Below are 15,380 nucleotides of genomic sequence, written 5' to 3' on the forward strand. Positions count from 1 at the left end.
GTTGGCCGGGCCTCGGGCCCTGCTCGGCCGGCACCTCGCCTCGGGGCTGAGGGCTTCCAGGGGCCGAGGCGTCTCTGCCCCCCGCCTTCCCCGCGGTTGGGTGGGCGCCTCGGGCGAGGGCGCCGGGCCTCACACCGCGCGGCCACGCGAAGGGCCCTGCCAGCCCCAGAGGGGCCCTGCCAGCCCAAAGCCCCGGGGCTCCTGCAGGGTGCTGCCGACTTGGCCAGGCACCTCTTGCAAGGGGCGCCACAAGCCCAACCTGACACGCGCTGGAGCCCCTTCCCGGCCCGTGGGCTGAGCTGAGCTTAAACGGCTGTCGTGAAGCCTTTGCTGAGCCTCGCCTGCAACTGAAGCAAGTGACTTATTCCGTGTACCTGCTCAAAAAATGAACGGCTCCTGCCACAGGAACCTGTCCCGAACAAGGCTCCTTTGTGCTTCGCAGGATCTGCAGGGCCTCTCACCACACCGCCCACCTTGCCTGGCCAGCGTGGGCCATTGCCTTTGCTCGGTGCCCTCTGCAGTTAGCCCTCGTGAGCTGTGGGCCAGTGCGTGGACTTCCCCCAGCCCCCAAGGAACAGCGCTGGGTGAGCCAGGTCCAGCTGTGGCTCCTGCAATGGAGACCCCTGCAAAGCCCAAGCTTCCCCCGCCATTGGGTTGCTGTGCACCAGTACGTGGACACGGCCTTTCTGCATGTCTTTATCTCCAGGCGCACGGATGAGAGCCAAGCAGGGCTGGCTGCAAAGCAACTAAGGGAGCTTGAGTCCTGCCCTAGGACCTCGTTTCCCACTCCCTCCCACAGTGTGAAGGCAGCTCTCACGCTGCCCACAGCAGCACAGTGCCAAGGCCGTCCATCACCTCCACCCTACGTGCCGTATTTACGGAGCTGGGACACCCTGTGGCACTCAGTGGGTCTTTGAACTCTCACATAGGAATGGGAGTCAGACGCTAACATTCTTCCCAAGCCGATTTCCAATACTTTGGGCTTAAGCCTTCCAAGTTTTCCATTCCCATTTTTAAAATACCATGTTCTCAAGCACAAAGTAATCACGGGATACTGTTACTGGCCTAAACTGAAACAAATCCAGCCTCAGCTGAACCCAAACCTGCTTCAAACAGAAATAATGTCCACTTATGATTCCGATAGATCCTTGGACCTCATGGATCTTCATCTGGTCTAGCTCAGCTTAGAATTTACTGAACTTCTATGTGCAGCTGCTTTATGATACTCAAGTATAAACCAAAATATCTGTGAAGCACATTGATTCCTAATCTAAAGCAGTGTCAGGGGTTTTTTTTGATTGTAAACAAATATCCAGTACTCCATATCCTTCTAAAAAGTCTGCTTAAATCCAGCCAAAAGGAATATATGCCACACTCATTCCAGAAGGATGATAAAATTTTTTATTCTTACATTAATTTACGTATACAGTGATGACATTTGGCTAGAAAAATGCCTGTAGTAAGAGATATTCAAACAACTACAAACTGTCAATAAATACATTAAAAACATACTGTATGCTGATGTAGAAATACCCTACACTTTTTTGGTTACTTACCCAGTACAATATTATTGAAAAGTTTTTTGGTGTTTTTCATGCAACATCAAAATTCTTCCCAACAATTCATGCGATACAACATTTTTTTCTTTATTAGGAATGGGATGAAATTTAAAATCCTGTTTACAAGTAGTAAAAATCACTGAGAATTTTAACATAAATCTCTCAATTGTTGTAATAAAAAGAACAAATTTAAAGAAGGTTGTCTTTAAAAAAATTTTCTCAACTAATTCTTTATAAAACAGGCAGTATTTCAAAAGGGATGTTTCCATTACCCAGGATGAATCATTTGTGCTTCAAAATGTTAAAAGGAATATTCGTGGCAAAAACCTAAACCCAACTGGTAAGTAGAGGAGAGATTGCAGTATGGATTGGGTAAAACTGAACATGCTTTCAAAATCTGTCCAGGAACACACTAAACACTTATCCACGTCACTGCTCCATCACCTACTCGAACAATTAGAAATGGAGTTTTAATAATACTTAGCTCTTCTCATGCTCAAAATTCTTCACAAACACTTAAATAGTCCTAACACTTCTGCAAGTATTATTATCCCCATTTTACCTTGGGGTGGTGGAGGCGGAGAGGGCTGGGAATTTGACAGGATACAGACCGCATCCTTTCCCTCTTGCCTCCCTTGATTCTCCAAGTTCTTCATCGCTTTCTGTATTTCACACTCAACATACTGGAGAGTTCCAGGAAACATGAGTGGTATGTTTCCATCAGTTATTAGTGGTTATTATGCAAGTTGTGCCATTTTGAAAGTTACATGACAAATATTAAAGTAATAATTGACATGAAGTCCACGTCCGAGGCTCAGGATTGATGTCCTAGAATGCCACACCATTTTCAAACCAAGCTTGCTCCTTCTGTAATGAAGCGTTAGGGACATGAGGCCTAATTGTCTCTGTTGTACAGCCAAAATGAGACTTAAATGAGTCTTAAAGTCAGTCATGGCCATACAAGAGAATAAAATCCATTCTCCACCATCTGTCCCTGGGAACACGGAAAGCCCCTACAGTGGGCCAGTACGCCCTGACATCTTACAACAAAAAGGACATCTAAATCAAAATGAACATTTCAGATGTGCTAAGTCACCATAAGGTACCAATAATTAAGGTCTCTTCCCTCTTGTCCCTGAATTTGAAAATATTTGTGTCTGAATTATGTCCTAGAAACCCTGTGGGAAAATAAGTGCCTAGCAATGAGATTGCAGATATAAAATACAGTATTCTGCCTTTGTCTTTGTATCAATCCCAAATTGTATTATTTCAGTTGATCTCAACATCCCACACAGAAAGGGCATTTTTGATTTTGCCACATTTGCCCTCTTGAATTTTCTACCTTATACCTTGCAGTCTGTGCCCCATTTTGATTTTTATCCTGCCTAGTTTACTCTTAGTCTAAACCCAGCTTGGTTTCTTGCTGTCTCTTGACAAGCTCTGGGTTTGCTCTGCCAGTGGACTGCAGGAGCAATGGATAACGTTGCGATGTTTCACTACCTGATCTGTGAGAGATGAGAGACACACAAAATTCTGTCACTTGTAATAAAATGACCAGGTGTGCAAAATTACATCCCTCTTACAGGCACCCAAAAGGCTTTAAAAGGCACGTGTATTCTTTGTCACTTGTTCCTCAGTGCCTGATCTTGGTGGTTTTAGTGCATCTCCAATAAACCCCGCACAATGCACATGTTCCCTTGCAGTATGGAAGGAACTTGCGATAAAAATTAAGATATTCAGACGCACTTCATTATTACTTAGTGGCTGTCTCGCTCTTTAACAAACACTAGAGCTGCACTACCTGTGAGAATTGGGTTCTTACAGCAACCTCACTCCCTAACCCATTTTCCTCCTTCTTTCCCAAACATCCAAATTTCTAGCAGAGGGGAACAGTGCATGTTACGTGGACCTTTTCCCAAGCAGATATCCAAAGCTCTTCCTGTCTTTTGTAGAGCTGGTAGGCCAGAAAACATCTCTTTTGTGCAGGTGTGGGAGCACAAGTACAGGAGTTTTGCACCCCTTCTTCCAGCAGTGCAGCCAAGAGTACCCTGCTTCTGGCCATGTCCTGAGAAGTGAGAAGTGCCTGCAGCTTCTTTTGGCTTCAGATGGGGACTGTGGATGTTTACCATCAATGGAAATCAGTCCCAAGGCACTAGGCAGGAACGGAAAGGACATAACAAAGCTATTGTGACCTGGGGGTACTCTATACAGCTGAAATACCAGGCTAGAAAAGTAAGAGGCATTGGCATCTTCCTCTGGGCTTTCTGGAAAAAAACCAATTAAAACAAACAAACAAACAAACAAAAAAGATGCAAGATCCCAGGCAAATGTTTTCCCTGCCTGATTGAAGCCATTCTCTCCACTTCAAAAATCCAGGAGATGGAGGGATCAAGATACATTGATTCAAATGTGCTAATGTTGAAATGCTTCCATTTCAGACAAGTGAAATGCACTTGCACACTTGGGCATGGCTTCAGTTCTGTGTGAGGGATGGGAGCCCACAGGCCTGCTTGGGCTCCAGGGGGCTTACTGGAGGAGTTTTGTCTCCAAACACTAGTCTGGTGATGGGACACAAGCATTCCCCCCAGCCTGGACTGAGCCAAGTCTGGATCGAATGCATGTTCGCATCAAACTGGACTTCTAGCTGCCTTAAAAACGCAGTCTTGAAAAAAAGGTTAAAAAAGGAAAGGCTGATGCTTTGGCAATTCATTATCTGTTATGCAGTCCAAAAGCCTCGAAACATTATCAGTAGCTCGACTAGTGGCAATTCACTATTGCATGGCTAGTAGTCTCCAAAAAAGCATTTCGAAATGTTTAAAGCAGTCACATGGATCGGGCACGCTTTTCACAATTCCTCCAGATCGGTTAAATCCACAACCACTTTCAAAAACAGAGTGTCATCTCTGATGTAGGTGTTCTTTGTGTTCTCCAGGACCGTGTGTGGCACGAAGCGTGGACATCCAGAGGCAATATTCATTTCTCCATCCGGCCTTTTGAAACTGCTGCTGTTGGGGTCAGCTCTAAAGACTTCCACGATGTGATTTTTTTTCCCACTTTGGTCCAAAAGCATAAGTGTAACTTTTTGCTTGAAAGGCCACAGTAGCAGCGAGTCAAACTCCCCTCTCATCACCACGAAGTAGAGGGAGACGTGTGTTCCCTTTCCCGAGCCATCCCCATTCAGGTAGGCTCTTGCACATAACCTGTACCCACAACGGCTGGTGTAAAAGGGCTGGCTGAATATGGAGAGGACACGGCCTTCCACTGCTTCTTTTTTCTTCATCTTGTAGTCCGTGATTTTCCAGATTAATTTCCCATTGTAGCATGTGCCTTCCAAAAGCTTAAACCGTTCTTCATTTTTATTAAGCTGTGCTTTGTGAATATTGATCTGGCGATCGTGTTTGCTGGACTGATCTTCCAAAACAACTGGGGGGGGGGGGGGGGGGGGGAAGGAAAAAAAGAAAAAAAAAAAGGAGAGAAACATCTGGTAAAATAAAACTGTCAGAGCACTGGATACAAAGAGCAACCGGACTCGAGCTAACAATTCTGAACTACTGAGTACAGGCTGTTACTGTTAACTTTTTTTAATTGTAATTGCAGCTTGCAGTTGAATAAGGAAATTTGGTAACTACAAACCAGATTTAATGCCTGACTGCACAGTACCCCTGCCTCCACCACAGTGCACGAGCCTGACCAAGGCCAGCTCTCTGGCCCTGCAGTGTCACAGGAATTCAGGAGACATTGTGGAGCAGGGGAAGGTGGGAGTACGCAGCACACACAGCACCATGGCTTGGTCTTAGAAAGCGAGAAGAAAGTCCTTCCTGGCGAAGAGCTGCAACTGACTGACTGTAGCACCAGAGCCTCTATTAGCTACCAGTAAATCCGCAAAATCCCACACCCGTGCAGAAAAGAACTGAAAGTCCCAACACACCCAAGCGCTGATCGTATGTCTCCATCAGGGCAATCTTCTGTTTTACATGTTCAATTGTGTCAAACAGGGGTCGCAAGTCTAATTTGCTTTGTTGCTGGTTTGCCATCTGTATTAGCTGTTTCACTTGCGATTCCAGGCGCGCAGACTTATCCAGGTGACTGGCCAGAGCCTTCCCAGTTCATGCCATTGGAAGAAGGTGGAAGCAGAGACAAGAGACATTCATAAAATCAGCCATTTCATTTGAAATAAGATAAAGAAGCCTTTAGCATGTCAGCAATATCAATTGTATGGTGCATTCAAAAGTACTCTGCTGGCTTAGGAACATATCCAAATGCTCCTTCACAATTAATTTGGCATTTAGTGGCTGAGAAGCCACCCCTTACTCAGATCCATTTGCACTGCATCACTTCATTCAACTATTATTCAAATTTACACCTGCATATTTGCCATGGGGATCTGGCCATGAGGATTTATACAGTTCTTTTTGTCCAGATCAGATATCCAAACTTCTTTATTGGTTAAAATGAAAAGAAAATACTGTATTCTAAAAAAGCAAGAAGGGCTTGTGAAGTGTCTGGGAGATTGGTTATTGCTCTGCTATTAATGACAACTACTACTGGATAAACACGTTTCAGGATGCAAGAAAGCAATTGGCCAAAAAAGATAAAATTATGTCTCACCTGTGTGCTTACCATCAAGTTGCTATTTTTACCAAACAGTTGTGTAAACTGTCTGAATTCTTTCTCACACTTTTTAATGGCCTCTGCTAGCTGCTGGATTTTAATCTCTTTACATTCCAGGCTCTTATACAGGTCAGATATCTACAGATGGAAAAAAACAGAGTAAAAACGCTAAGGCACACCAAAAATATAGAACAAACAAATTAAGACACATGTGACTACATAGGAGAAAGTGGAAAAGTTTACAATGCAAAACCTCTAACTTAGCAAGATACAGCACTACTTAATTCACAATTCGTGGATAAGCACTGGCAAGTACTGAACATAAGGTAAACATACTCTTTAATAGATCTGTGTGGCAACAGGTGCAACGAGACTTGTATCTCTCATCTCAATCATGATGATCCATTCAGCTCTATAGGGGGATAATACATCTGTTTCTGTGTGTATGTATATAGTTCCCGCTCCCCCCCATACTAGGATCTAGCCACTAAAAGAGATGAGTCAGTGAGTAGTACTAACTCCAAACCCAAGTTGTAGCATTTTGAGGCACTTATTTTTAGCATAAACAAACAGAAGAGTAAGTCAATCACCAGTTTGGATGCATACATCTTAGCAGGACTGGGCATACACCCAGTGTCACCAGCTGGGAGCCACAGAAGCGATCACAAGTGGAAAGGTGCTTACAACTGCCTCTGCACTACTCTGTGCTGCCTCTACAGAGGGGGTGACTTGGGCATCTAAAGGCTCCTTTTCGGAGTAATCTGACTGGCCACTGAAACTTTTAAATGCTTTATCTCCAACCCTCATATCAATGATAAGCAGAGACCGAAAGCAAATGGGGTGAGTGATGGCAACGAGCCTCCCACCGTGTTTGGTGGAGAATATACGTGCCTGAGCACGGAGAGGTTTCCATCTAATTGACTGACTTCACTAGAAGAGCTTATTTTGACTTCTGAGGAGTACACAGATGATAATAAACCCCCTCTTTTAAAACGTAGCTGAGCTAAACCAGGCAACAAATGCAGAATCTCATATCGTCCTCCAAGCAGCCAAGAAATGCTCAAGAGTGCTCATTAAATATGACTTACCTGTTCTTCCAACTGGGAGTTCTTGTCTAAAATCTGCAGCATGTGTTCCCTCAGGGCACCATTTTCATGTTCGGCAAGTTTCCCTCTTTTAACCTTAGTGAGGCAGAGGGGGAAGTGAAAGAATAAAATAATAAGATACACAGATTTTTGAAGCTGTTAGTAAAAAATTAATTGATGCAAGCATTTAAAACATCTCCTCTGTGCTTTGAAAGTGAGGGAATGGCAGTCCTGATTCTCTAGTACAGCATCTTAGCCAATACTAGAAATGGTTGTGAAAGAACAAAAATTGGTTATTTTGATTAGTTACTCCAATTGGTTTGGGAGACAAATTCCAGTCCCGGTACAAACAAGATCTATAAAACAGTACCTTTACAAGACAGCCATACTGCTTATATGGGCAGTCCACTTCTGCCTCAGGGCACACCGCGTGGTGCTTTTCAATCTGCGCACATTAACATAAAAGAAACTTGTAATGAAATAAATATTAAGTAACTTGCTGCACTGATAAAATCTGAATGCCTGCTTAAAGGGTGAATAAAGGCCAATGTCATGACACCACTAATCACGTAAACAGGAAAATGAGTATTCAGAGTCAATAAGCCAGCCAGATATTTTTCCATACTGCAAAATGCCAATGATTTGCAGTGACTGAACACCTCACTTGTAAGATGGGACATATATCCCTTTTAGGACCAAACAAAGAAAATACTTAGTGCAATGAAGTTTTATTGGCACAGGCCAACGTGATCTGCAACATAACTTTTAGTTTTCATAAATGTGTGTGATCTGCTGAGTCACAGTATATGAAAAAAATAATAGTACCTCCTTTTTCAGAATTATTTGTGAACAGTTTTGGAGACAAGGCACAGGATAATCAGGACAGTCATTTTTCTCATGATTCTGGGGAAAAAGAAAGAAAACAAGGCAATGGTTTGCATTTTTGTAAAGTAGTATACATAGAGGAAGCTATGCAAACAATAATCCCAAACATACATGTGCAAGTCCCATATCACATTGTTGTTCATAACAGCAACAGTAATTGGTGTTATTTAAAGCAAGCACATTTATTATACTTTCTCCTTCAGCTACTCAGCCAAATTTTGTTTCAGGAGTTGTTAAGCCCCATTGCAATGCTGGAAACCTTTCACTCAGCAACACTAAGAGGAAACACGTGCTATGGATTCCCAGGGAATGCTTTATAATCTTACCTTTATGTTAATTAACACCACATATTTATTACAGTACTGACACATTTCTTCTCGAAATTTACAGTGCCGGCTCAAATGCTCTTTCAAGTCTTTCCGAAGAATTTGATCACAACATCCATCGTTGGTGCATTGCACGCTTTCAAACAAACACTGCTGAAGGTGCTCCTGCAACACGCAACAGCAAATTAAACCCCAAAGTATTTCATTGCATCTGCAGGTGCTTAACAGACTCACAGAAACATTTAGCAGTTTGGTAACAAACAAAATTCCAAATACTCTTTCCTCCGTAAACTTTCTCCTTTTCCAACCTCAAAATTAAAGTGAACGTAAAAATTTGGAGGTTCCTTTGTATGACTTCCATTTTTCATTCAATAAAGGCCCAAATGGCCAATATGTCTTGGCAAGTTTTCTTCAATCAACCATTACATGGCACCTAAGCATACAGAAGGTATGAGTAGACTCTGTGGATATATGAAAGCTACATAAAGCAAATGGTTCTTTTTAAACAAATAACCTAAGGCAAAGCTGGAACAAGCTAACAGCCATAATATTTTGAGCTTAACATCTGTTCCTTACAGTGTATAGCTAAGTCATAATCTTTGTACTTAAACCACATTGCTACAGTAACTCTGAAGTCTGAAGACAATCACTGGAATTCAGCTTATCATAAATACACAGAGTTTGCATGAAAATCAAAGGCTTCAAAACCGATCAAGCAAACTAACCTGATATCGTCCCAGAATTATTTTTGAATTGCAGTCAGGAATGTTTTTGCAGAACACATGCAAGTTGAGAACTTCTCTTTTACAGCAGTTGTCTTTGAATACCTGTAAAGGAAGCAAACCAACCTTCATACACAGTCACATAGGATGTTATAAAGAATATAAAAAAGCAAAACGTCACGACAAATCTTTTAAGCACACAAGTGTAGACTCCATAATTGCGAGTATGGTTCTTGATAATTCATATTGAAAACTTATATTAAAAATATGAATTTTCTAATAAGCATAGGTTTTTTTCCCCATATAGTTATTCCACATATGCTGATCCATCCCACAGCCAACAGGATTAGTAGCTCAGGAGCTATAAAACTGCTCCCAGAGCCTGCCTGTATCTAGAAGAAAGCAGCTGGAGCTAAAAGACCCCAAAGACCAAACCAGCTCTGTGCACACTCCTCTGATGTTCAAGCAGCGCAGCCTGCCTTTGGGATGGAGACGATGCTGAGATACCCCTTCTATAGACTCTGAGAAACAGCACTGTTCCCAGTTACATATGCAGAAGCAAATTAAGCCCCCAGAGCTAACTTTCAGTCTTATTTAGAGATCTTCCTATAGGGAGCATAATAAAGCTGCTCACTGTTGCACTACTGCCATAAAAATTTGCACAAAGGAGAAGACAACGAGTGAAAGATGAAAATCACATAGAAAGTCTAATTGCAATTTCCTATCAGCAATAGCAGAAAGAGAGGAAGGAGACATTTGATTTCACTGAAAAATTCATTCTGGCAGGACCAAGTATCTGGCATACTTTCAAGCTGTGGCATATAAATAAGGACAAACAAAACCATTACCAAAACAAAAATAAAAATCAGTAGCTTGCAAAATAAGAAGCATGAACTTGTCTTTTCCTCTAAACAGTTACCAAAAAGTAAATTTAAGTCTGCAGGGTTAATGATATATAATGGAAATAGTTAAGGTAGCAAATTATAACCAAGTCAAAACAAAGACAATCAATAAAAAAGATTCCCCAGCAAGATGAGGCATTAAAAAGTAAGTCAATAAACTCTCCCCTAAAAAACCCCCACCCAAACATCTGAAGACTAGAGAAGATTTAAAACTTTGTGAAACTCTTCAACGCTACTGGAAATACAGAGGACTAAAATGAAATAACTTCAGAACATGAGGTATAAAATAAAGCTTTAGCTCTATAGCCATACTTCCTTTCTGGGAGAGCATCACTGAATACACTGCTTCCCTTAGCATCATTTCAAAGACAAAAACTGCTCTGCCCCTGAGGACTAACAGACTATGAGCCACCTTGTTCTCAGCTGTCTTGCTTTTTCCGTGCAGATGTTGACTGCTGGAGTAAAACTACAGCCACTTACCTCGTGCATTTTTATTGTTTCTTTGTCGACAGGACAAGTGGGTACTGCATTCAACTCTCTAGATCAAAAGAAGATTCATGTTAACCCACAGAAAATTTGATTTATTTTATGAAATTGGGCTATGCTAGAATCTGATTCTGGCAGAAGTCAGTACTAGATACCATAAAACCCAAAAAAGTGCTTTGAAAATATTTTTGTCTGGCAACTACACAGCCAAATTCTGCCCACAGCTCTAAGAGGGTATTAAGCTGCGACAGTGAATATGTAACAGAAAGCAGAGTTTGTCCTATGACTGTTGATGTTTTTTAATTAAGAGGCCTTTGTCACTCTCTGGCCATCTGCTGCTTGCAAATATCATATCTGAAAAAATCCCATCGTGTGCATTATACCCAGCCTTTGCCTTGTGCAAGCAGCACACTTCTTGCTACGCCAGTAAAAGAAGATCTAAGGGCTCCTGTCTTAAAAGGCTTCCAGAAGTCCTACGATAAAGGATGGAAAAACACTTATTGAGGCAGTGCAAAAGGGAGGCAACCCAGAGAGAGAAAGCAGCAAACACAAAGCATCTAAAATTCATAAAAGGTAAATAGCGACATCCATCCACGTAATCAGGCTTCTCTGCAGCCTTCCCAAGCCAAATCCTGCCCTCAGGTACACCAAACAGTATGTAATGTATTTCCAGACAGGTCTGCCGGGTAAACTCATTTGTACCTGCAGGTAAATCCCAAGCAGATGGATGCCAGCAGCCTTATGATTTGACTGTAATATCAGGTAATACTAACATCAGTTTTATAACTCCACTAAAATAAAAGAAATTGTACAGAAGCAAACAAAAACAGCTTAATCTAACCACCAGTGCCAGTACTGAGAGACATTAATGCAACAAATTAATCTGAACAGCACAATGCTAGACAGACAGACTGAAACAGCATCTCATGCAGTAGTGCTTAAGCTTACATCAACAATTTCTTCCCTGCAGTTACCAAAGTATTCCTCGCCAGCACTGGGTAAGGTCTTTAAAGACACCTTTAAAACACCGAGCATGCAGTCATTGAGTTCAGCAGAGCCTTTCCATTGACTCCTTCAGGGTTTTATCAGATCAGTACTATTATTATGGCACTCACTGCTGATTTATAGAAGGCATTGACTTCTTTTGAGGAAGGGGCGTACGGGGAGCTTGTAGATGCGGGAAGAATTTGCACTGACCTCAGAGAAAGAATGCACTGTTGGCAAAATCGGTGCCCGCATCCCGTCTGGTGGGGATTGCGAAGGACGAGGTGGCAGTAGGCGCACTTGTACCTGTCTTCTAAGGTTTCAACAAACTTGTAGTCGGCATCAGGCTCAAAGTCCAGAGAGATGGCGCTGGCAGAGTTCTGGCGCGTGAAGATGCCCGAGAGAGCAGCAGGTTCGTCACAGGCCATGGGAGCTGCGCTGGGAACCAGACACAGGGGGATTCCTTTCAAATATTCACTGGCAGCCACACTGCCTTGGCTACCACTTGCAGCAGGCTGCCGCTCACGGGAGGGTTGTCATCTGCAGCAGGATGCGACAGATTTCGGAGGTAAATGCAGCGCCAGCTATGGAAGAACAACAAAATGCTCAGAGAACCACAAAACGATGGTTACACGACAAGCATCAAAGCATGCTTCTTTGGAAAAGAGTTTCACAATCTGAAAACTATTCCGCAGAATAGAGATGTTTATGTTTTTTTAAATTTTCTTGCAGCAGCTCTTAGTCTTAAAAAAATTACAAGAGTCACAGACATGGCTGGGGAAAGCAAAGGCCAAGTCTTGGCCCTAATGTCTGCCAGGGAAGTCTACACTTAAGGCAGAGCCCACCCACATGACTTCACAAGTTCATTGTACTGGTTCAAGCAGGAGACAGCTTTGTGATTCACAGCAAGGAGCATACAAAAAAAAGGCAACAAGGGGATTTTACCTTCAGTTCAGGTGTTACAGGAGTCAAAGCCTCTTAACTTGACATCTTTCTTTTTCCTGTTGATCACTCATTCATAGCAGCAAACTCTAACCCTATTTTTTCAAAATTTTACTTAATTATGTGCAAGTTCTTGGCTATATTAATCCTGCCTGAAAGAAGTGGTGGAAAAAAAAAAAGACAGAAAAGCAAGATGGCAATCAGAAGAGTGACATAAGTGTTTCTCTCAACCTACCAAAGCTCATACACAGCACAGGAATGCAATGTTAATTTTCTAATAGGAAAACCCAGCAACATTTTTTTTCAGCCCTAAGTCACAAACCTTGAGATTTGCCACCGGTCCCTCAATCTTGCAGTATTTTTTTTGCAAGTAGCTCGAGACCTAGAGCCACTCTCATTTTCATTTCTTGTGGCTTTGCATTCAGAAGACATTTTTTCCTTACAGGATGTGTACAAAAGCACAATGCACCTGAGGTCTCGCATTGTTTCACAGGGGAAGTGCTCACTTTTATAGCTGTGCTGTGGGACGCTACTTCGCCTCTGCATGCACCACCCACCTTGTCAGTCACTCGAGTCACTCTTACTGGCATCAGCACCTCTCCAAGAGCTCTGACTCAGCTCCTGCAAGGTCACCGAGGGTATCTGCTGCTTTCGTAGGGAAGCAGGGCCAATACATCACCATTAATAACCTCATGGCTTGCATGAAACAGTATGCCAAGTACCGATATACTGCCCTAGCTCCCTGCTGCCGTGGATTCCTGGCCCATGAAAGCAGCAATTAGGCTTCAGAAAGCAGCATCCATTTTCCTTTCTACTTTAATATCCCATACTGGGTGAGGAAATCCTGCAGACAGATGAAGTACCTGATTCAAAAACAAGCCAAAGCACTTAACCAACAAAAACGTATTTCACAGCAAACATTTGCGTGCTCCTGTAACTCAACACCCTTGTTCACAGTTGTACGGAGAATTTACCTGCCCAGCTTGTGAGAGCCTCCCTGCCCTCCACCAGGCTGAATGTCAGACTTACTCCAGCACAACTGGCCATCTAACGTCGGTAGCCCACAGGAATACGAGCCCTAATCATATTCCAGGCATAAAGACTTATTCCAACTGGAGTTTGCAAATTACCCTGTTTGGTCCCTCCAAATGAACAGCCTTCTGCTTCAAACCAGAGATGACTGTCCATGTCACTCCTTTCATTTTTATACAGCTGACCTTTTCTCCTCTGAAAACGGGGTTCCCGGTTCTCTGACGCTTAGTAAGGAGCAATTCTATTTTCCTCGCACGAACGAGAGATGCCCAAATGCAGCCCAAGGGATTACCAGCCTTGTGCCTGGGCTGCCTTGGTAGCTGATGCCAGCAGCAGAGCGCACCTGCTGCTTCAAAGGCAGATGGACAGCTGTCACTGTCAACTTCCACAGCATAGACCACCTACAGGACAAATTTCCTACAAACTCATTCTGTTGTTGGTTGGTGAGAATCCTGAAACATGTTTCCTTCCTCTCTCTTATTAGTGCTCTCTCCCATTTACATGGTATCCAATTTCCTGAGTCCTGTTACACTCCAGGACATATATCACCTGATAGCATGGTTTAGCAAGTTAATGCCACACTGTGTAAAAACACACTAAAAAAAAAATAAAATCCACGTTTTACCTGTTTTGCCTTTAAGGTTCTACCTTAACTCCAGAAGTACTTCCAGCTGGGGTGAACAATGTTACAGATGTTTTAGGCAACGAAGTTATGGGATGTATTAAGAAGAAACACAGTCACCAGCCCAAAATCCCATCCAGAAACTCCTTCAGAGCTCTCGCTGCTCATCAAATCAAACACATTTGTTCCCATCTCTTTCTGCAAGGAGCACTACTGTGGTACAACGTCTTCCAACTACCTTGCTGAAACAAGAACCTTTATATCCTTAAACACCTTCATGACGCACCCAACCCAGATCCCATTCCTAAAAATGGAGACTCTCAGCATCTCTGTGAGAGCTCCTCCTGCACCTCAGACTCACTCAGGAGCCTTTTGCACAGCTCAGGGCACCTCAGGGCACAGGACAGAGCACTTTAGGTGAAAGGCAAGCCTGCCTGCTCAGAGGGCAGAACGGAAACCTCGGGGCGCCCAGAAGACTGGGGATGTTTGCCACCACTGCCAGCCTTGCAGGAGGTTTGCTGCAGGGTTTGCAGCTGCTTTGCTGGAGGAAACGGGCTGCCCCAGGAGAGGGCCAGTGGATGGCGATGCTTCACCCACGCTGGGGAAGCGCCTGTGTGAACCAGCTGGGGAGGTGGGCTCGGAGGAGCCGAGAAAGGCAGCCCTGTGCCAGACCTACCGCCAGACCTACCGCCGGCCAGCGCTCGGCGGGATGCAATCCAAACCATCGCAGGTGGCGCGTGATTCCCGTCCCAGTTCCCACCGGTGACTCAGGGCGGATTGCAGAAGCTCTTCGTCCACTTCTGGCTTCCAGCGCCCGTGGCCTTGGAACTGAAACCAAAGGGAAACCGTCAGGGGAAAAAGTGCTTTTTTGTGACATGGAGAGCACGCCAATGGTTAACTGAATCAATTTCCTGCTTACGCTAATGCCTGGCCCATGTAGGAGAAGAGGTATGCTTTCACTTCTGCCTGTTCACAGCTAAGAGCAATGGGAAGGCGTCCTTTATTGCACACACTACAATATTTCAGCATGCATGTGAACTGTAGTGCTGTTTTAAAAGAGAGTGGTAGGTTCATGCTGCATGACGATGCTCTTGTGGCAGACACACAACGCATGCAGCAAAGGGATTTTCATTGCAACTCCACTGCAACAGCACACACACAAAAAATACCCCAATCTATGGACACTGAAAATCTACACGTCAAAAAAATGGATTTCAAAATACT

General features: G+C 43.5%; 1 protein-coding gene across 1 annotated transcript; it reads right to left on the reverse strand.

The window, feature by feature from the left end:
• Nucleotides 1-1,378: 1,378 nt before the first annotated feature.
• Nucleotides 1,379-12,137, reverse strand: TRAF5 (TNF receptor-associated factor 5). Its single transcript, XM_010576433.1, has 10 exons — nucleotides 11,774-12,137; nucleotides 10,571-10,628; nucleotides 9,192-9,293; nucleotides 8,467-8,631; nucleotides 8,081-8,158; nucleotides 7,626-7,700; nucleotides 7,259-7,351; nucleotides 6,168-6,308; nucleotides 5,488-5,656; nucleotides 1,379-4,982 (listed from the first exon to the last, which is right to left on the reverse strand). Exons 1-10 carry the CDS (start codon nucleotides 11,986-11,988, stop codon nucleotides 4,405-4,407), a joined length of 1,674 nt encoding a protein of 557 aa, XP_010574735.1. The 5' UTR covers nucleotides 11,989-12,137; the 3' UTR covers nucleotides 1,379-4,404.
• Nucleotides 12,138-15,380: the final 3,243 nt, after the last annotated feature.

The sequence above is a fragment of the Haliaeetus leucocephalus genome, unplaced genomic scaffold (genome assembly GCF_000737465.1).
Source record: "Haliaeetus leucocephalus isolate CR32 unplaced genomic scaffold, Haliaeetus_leucocephalus-4.0 Scaffold526, whole genome shotgun sequence".
In the NCBI taxonomy this organism is placed as follows: Eukaryota; Metazoa; Chordata; class Aves; order Accipitriformes; family Accipitridae; genus Haliaeetus; species Haliaeetus leucocephalus.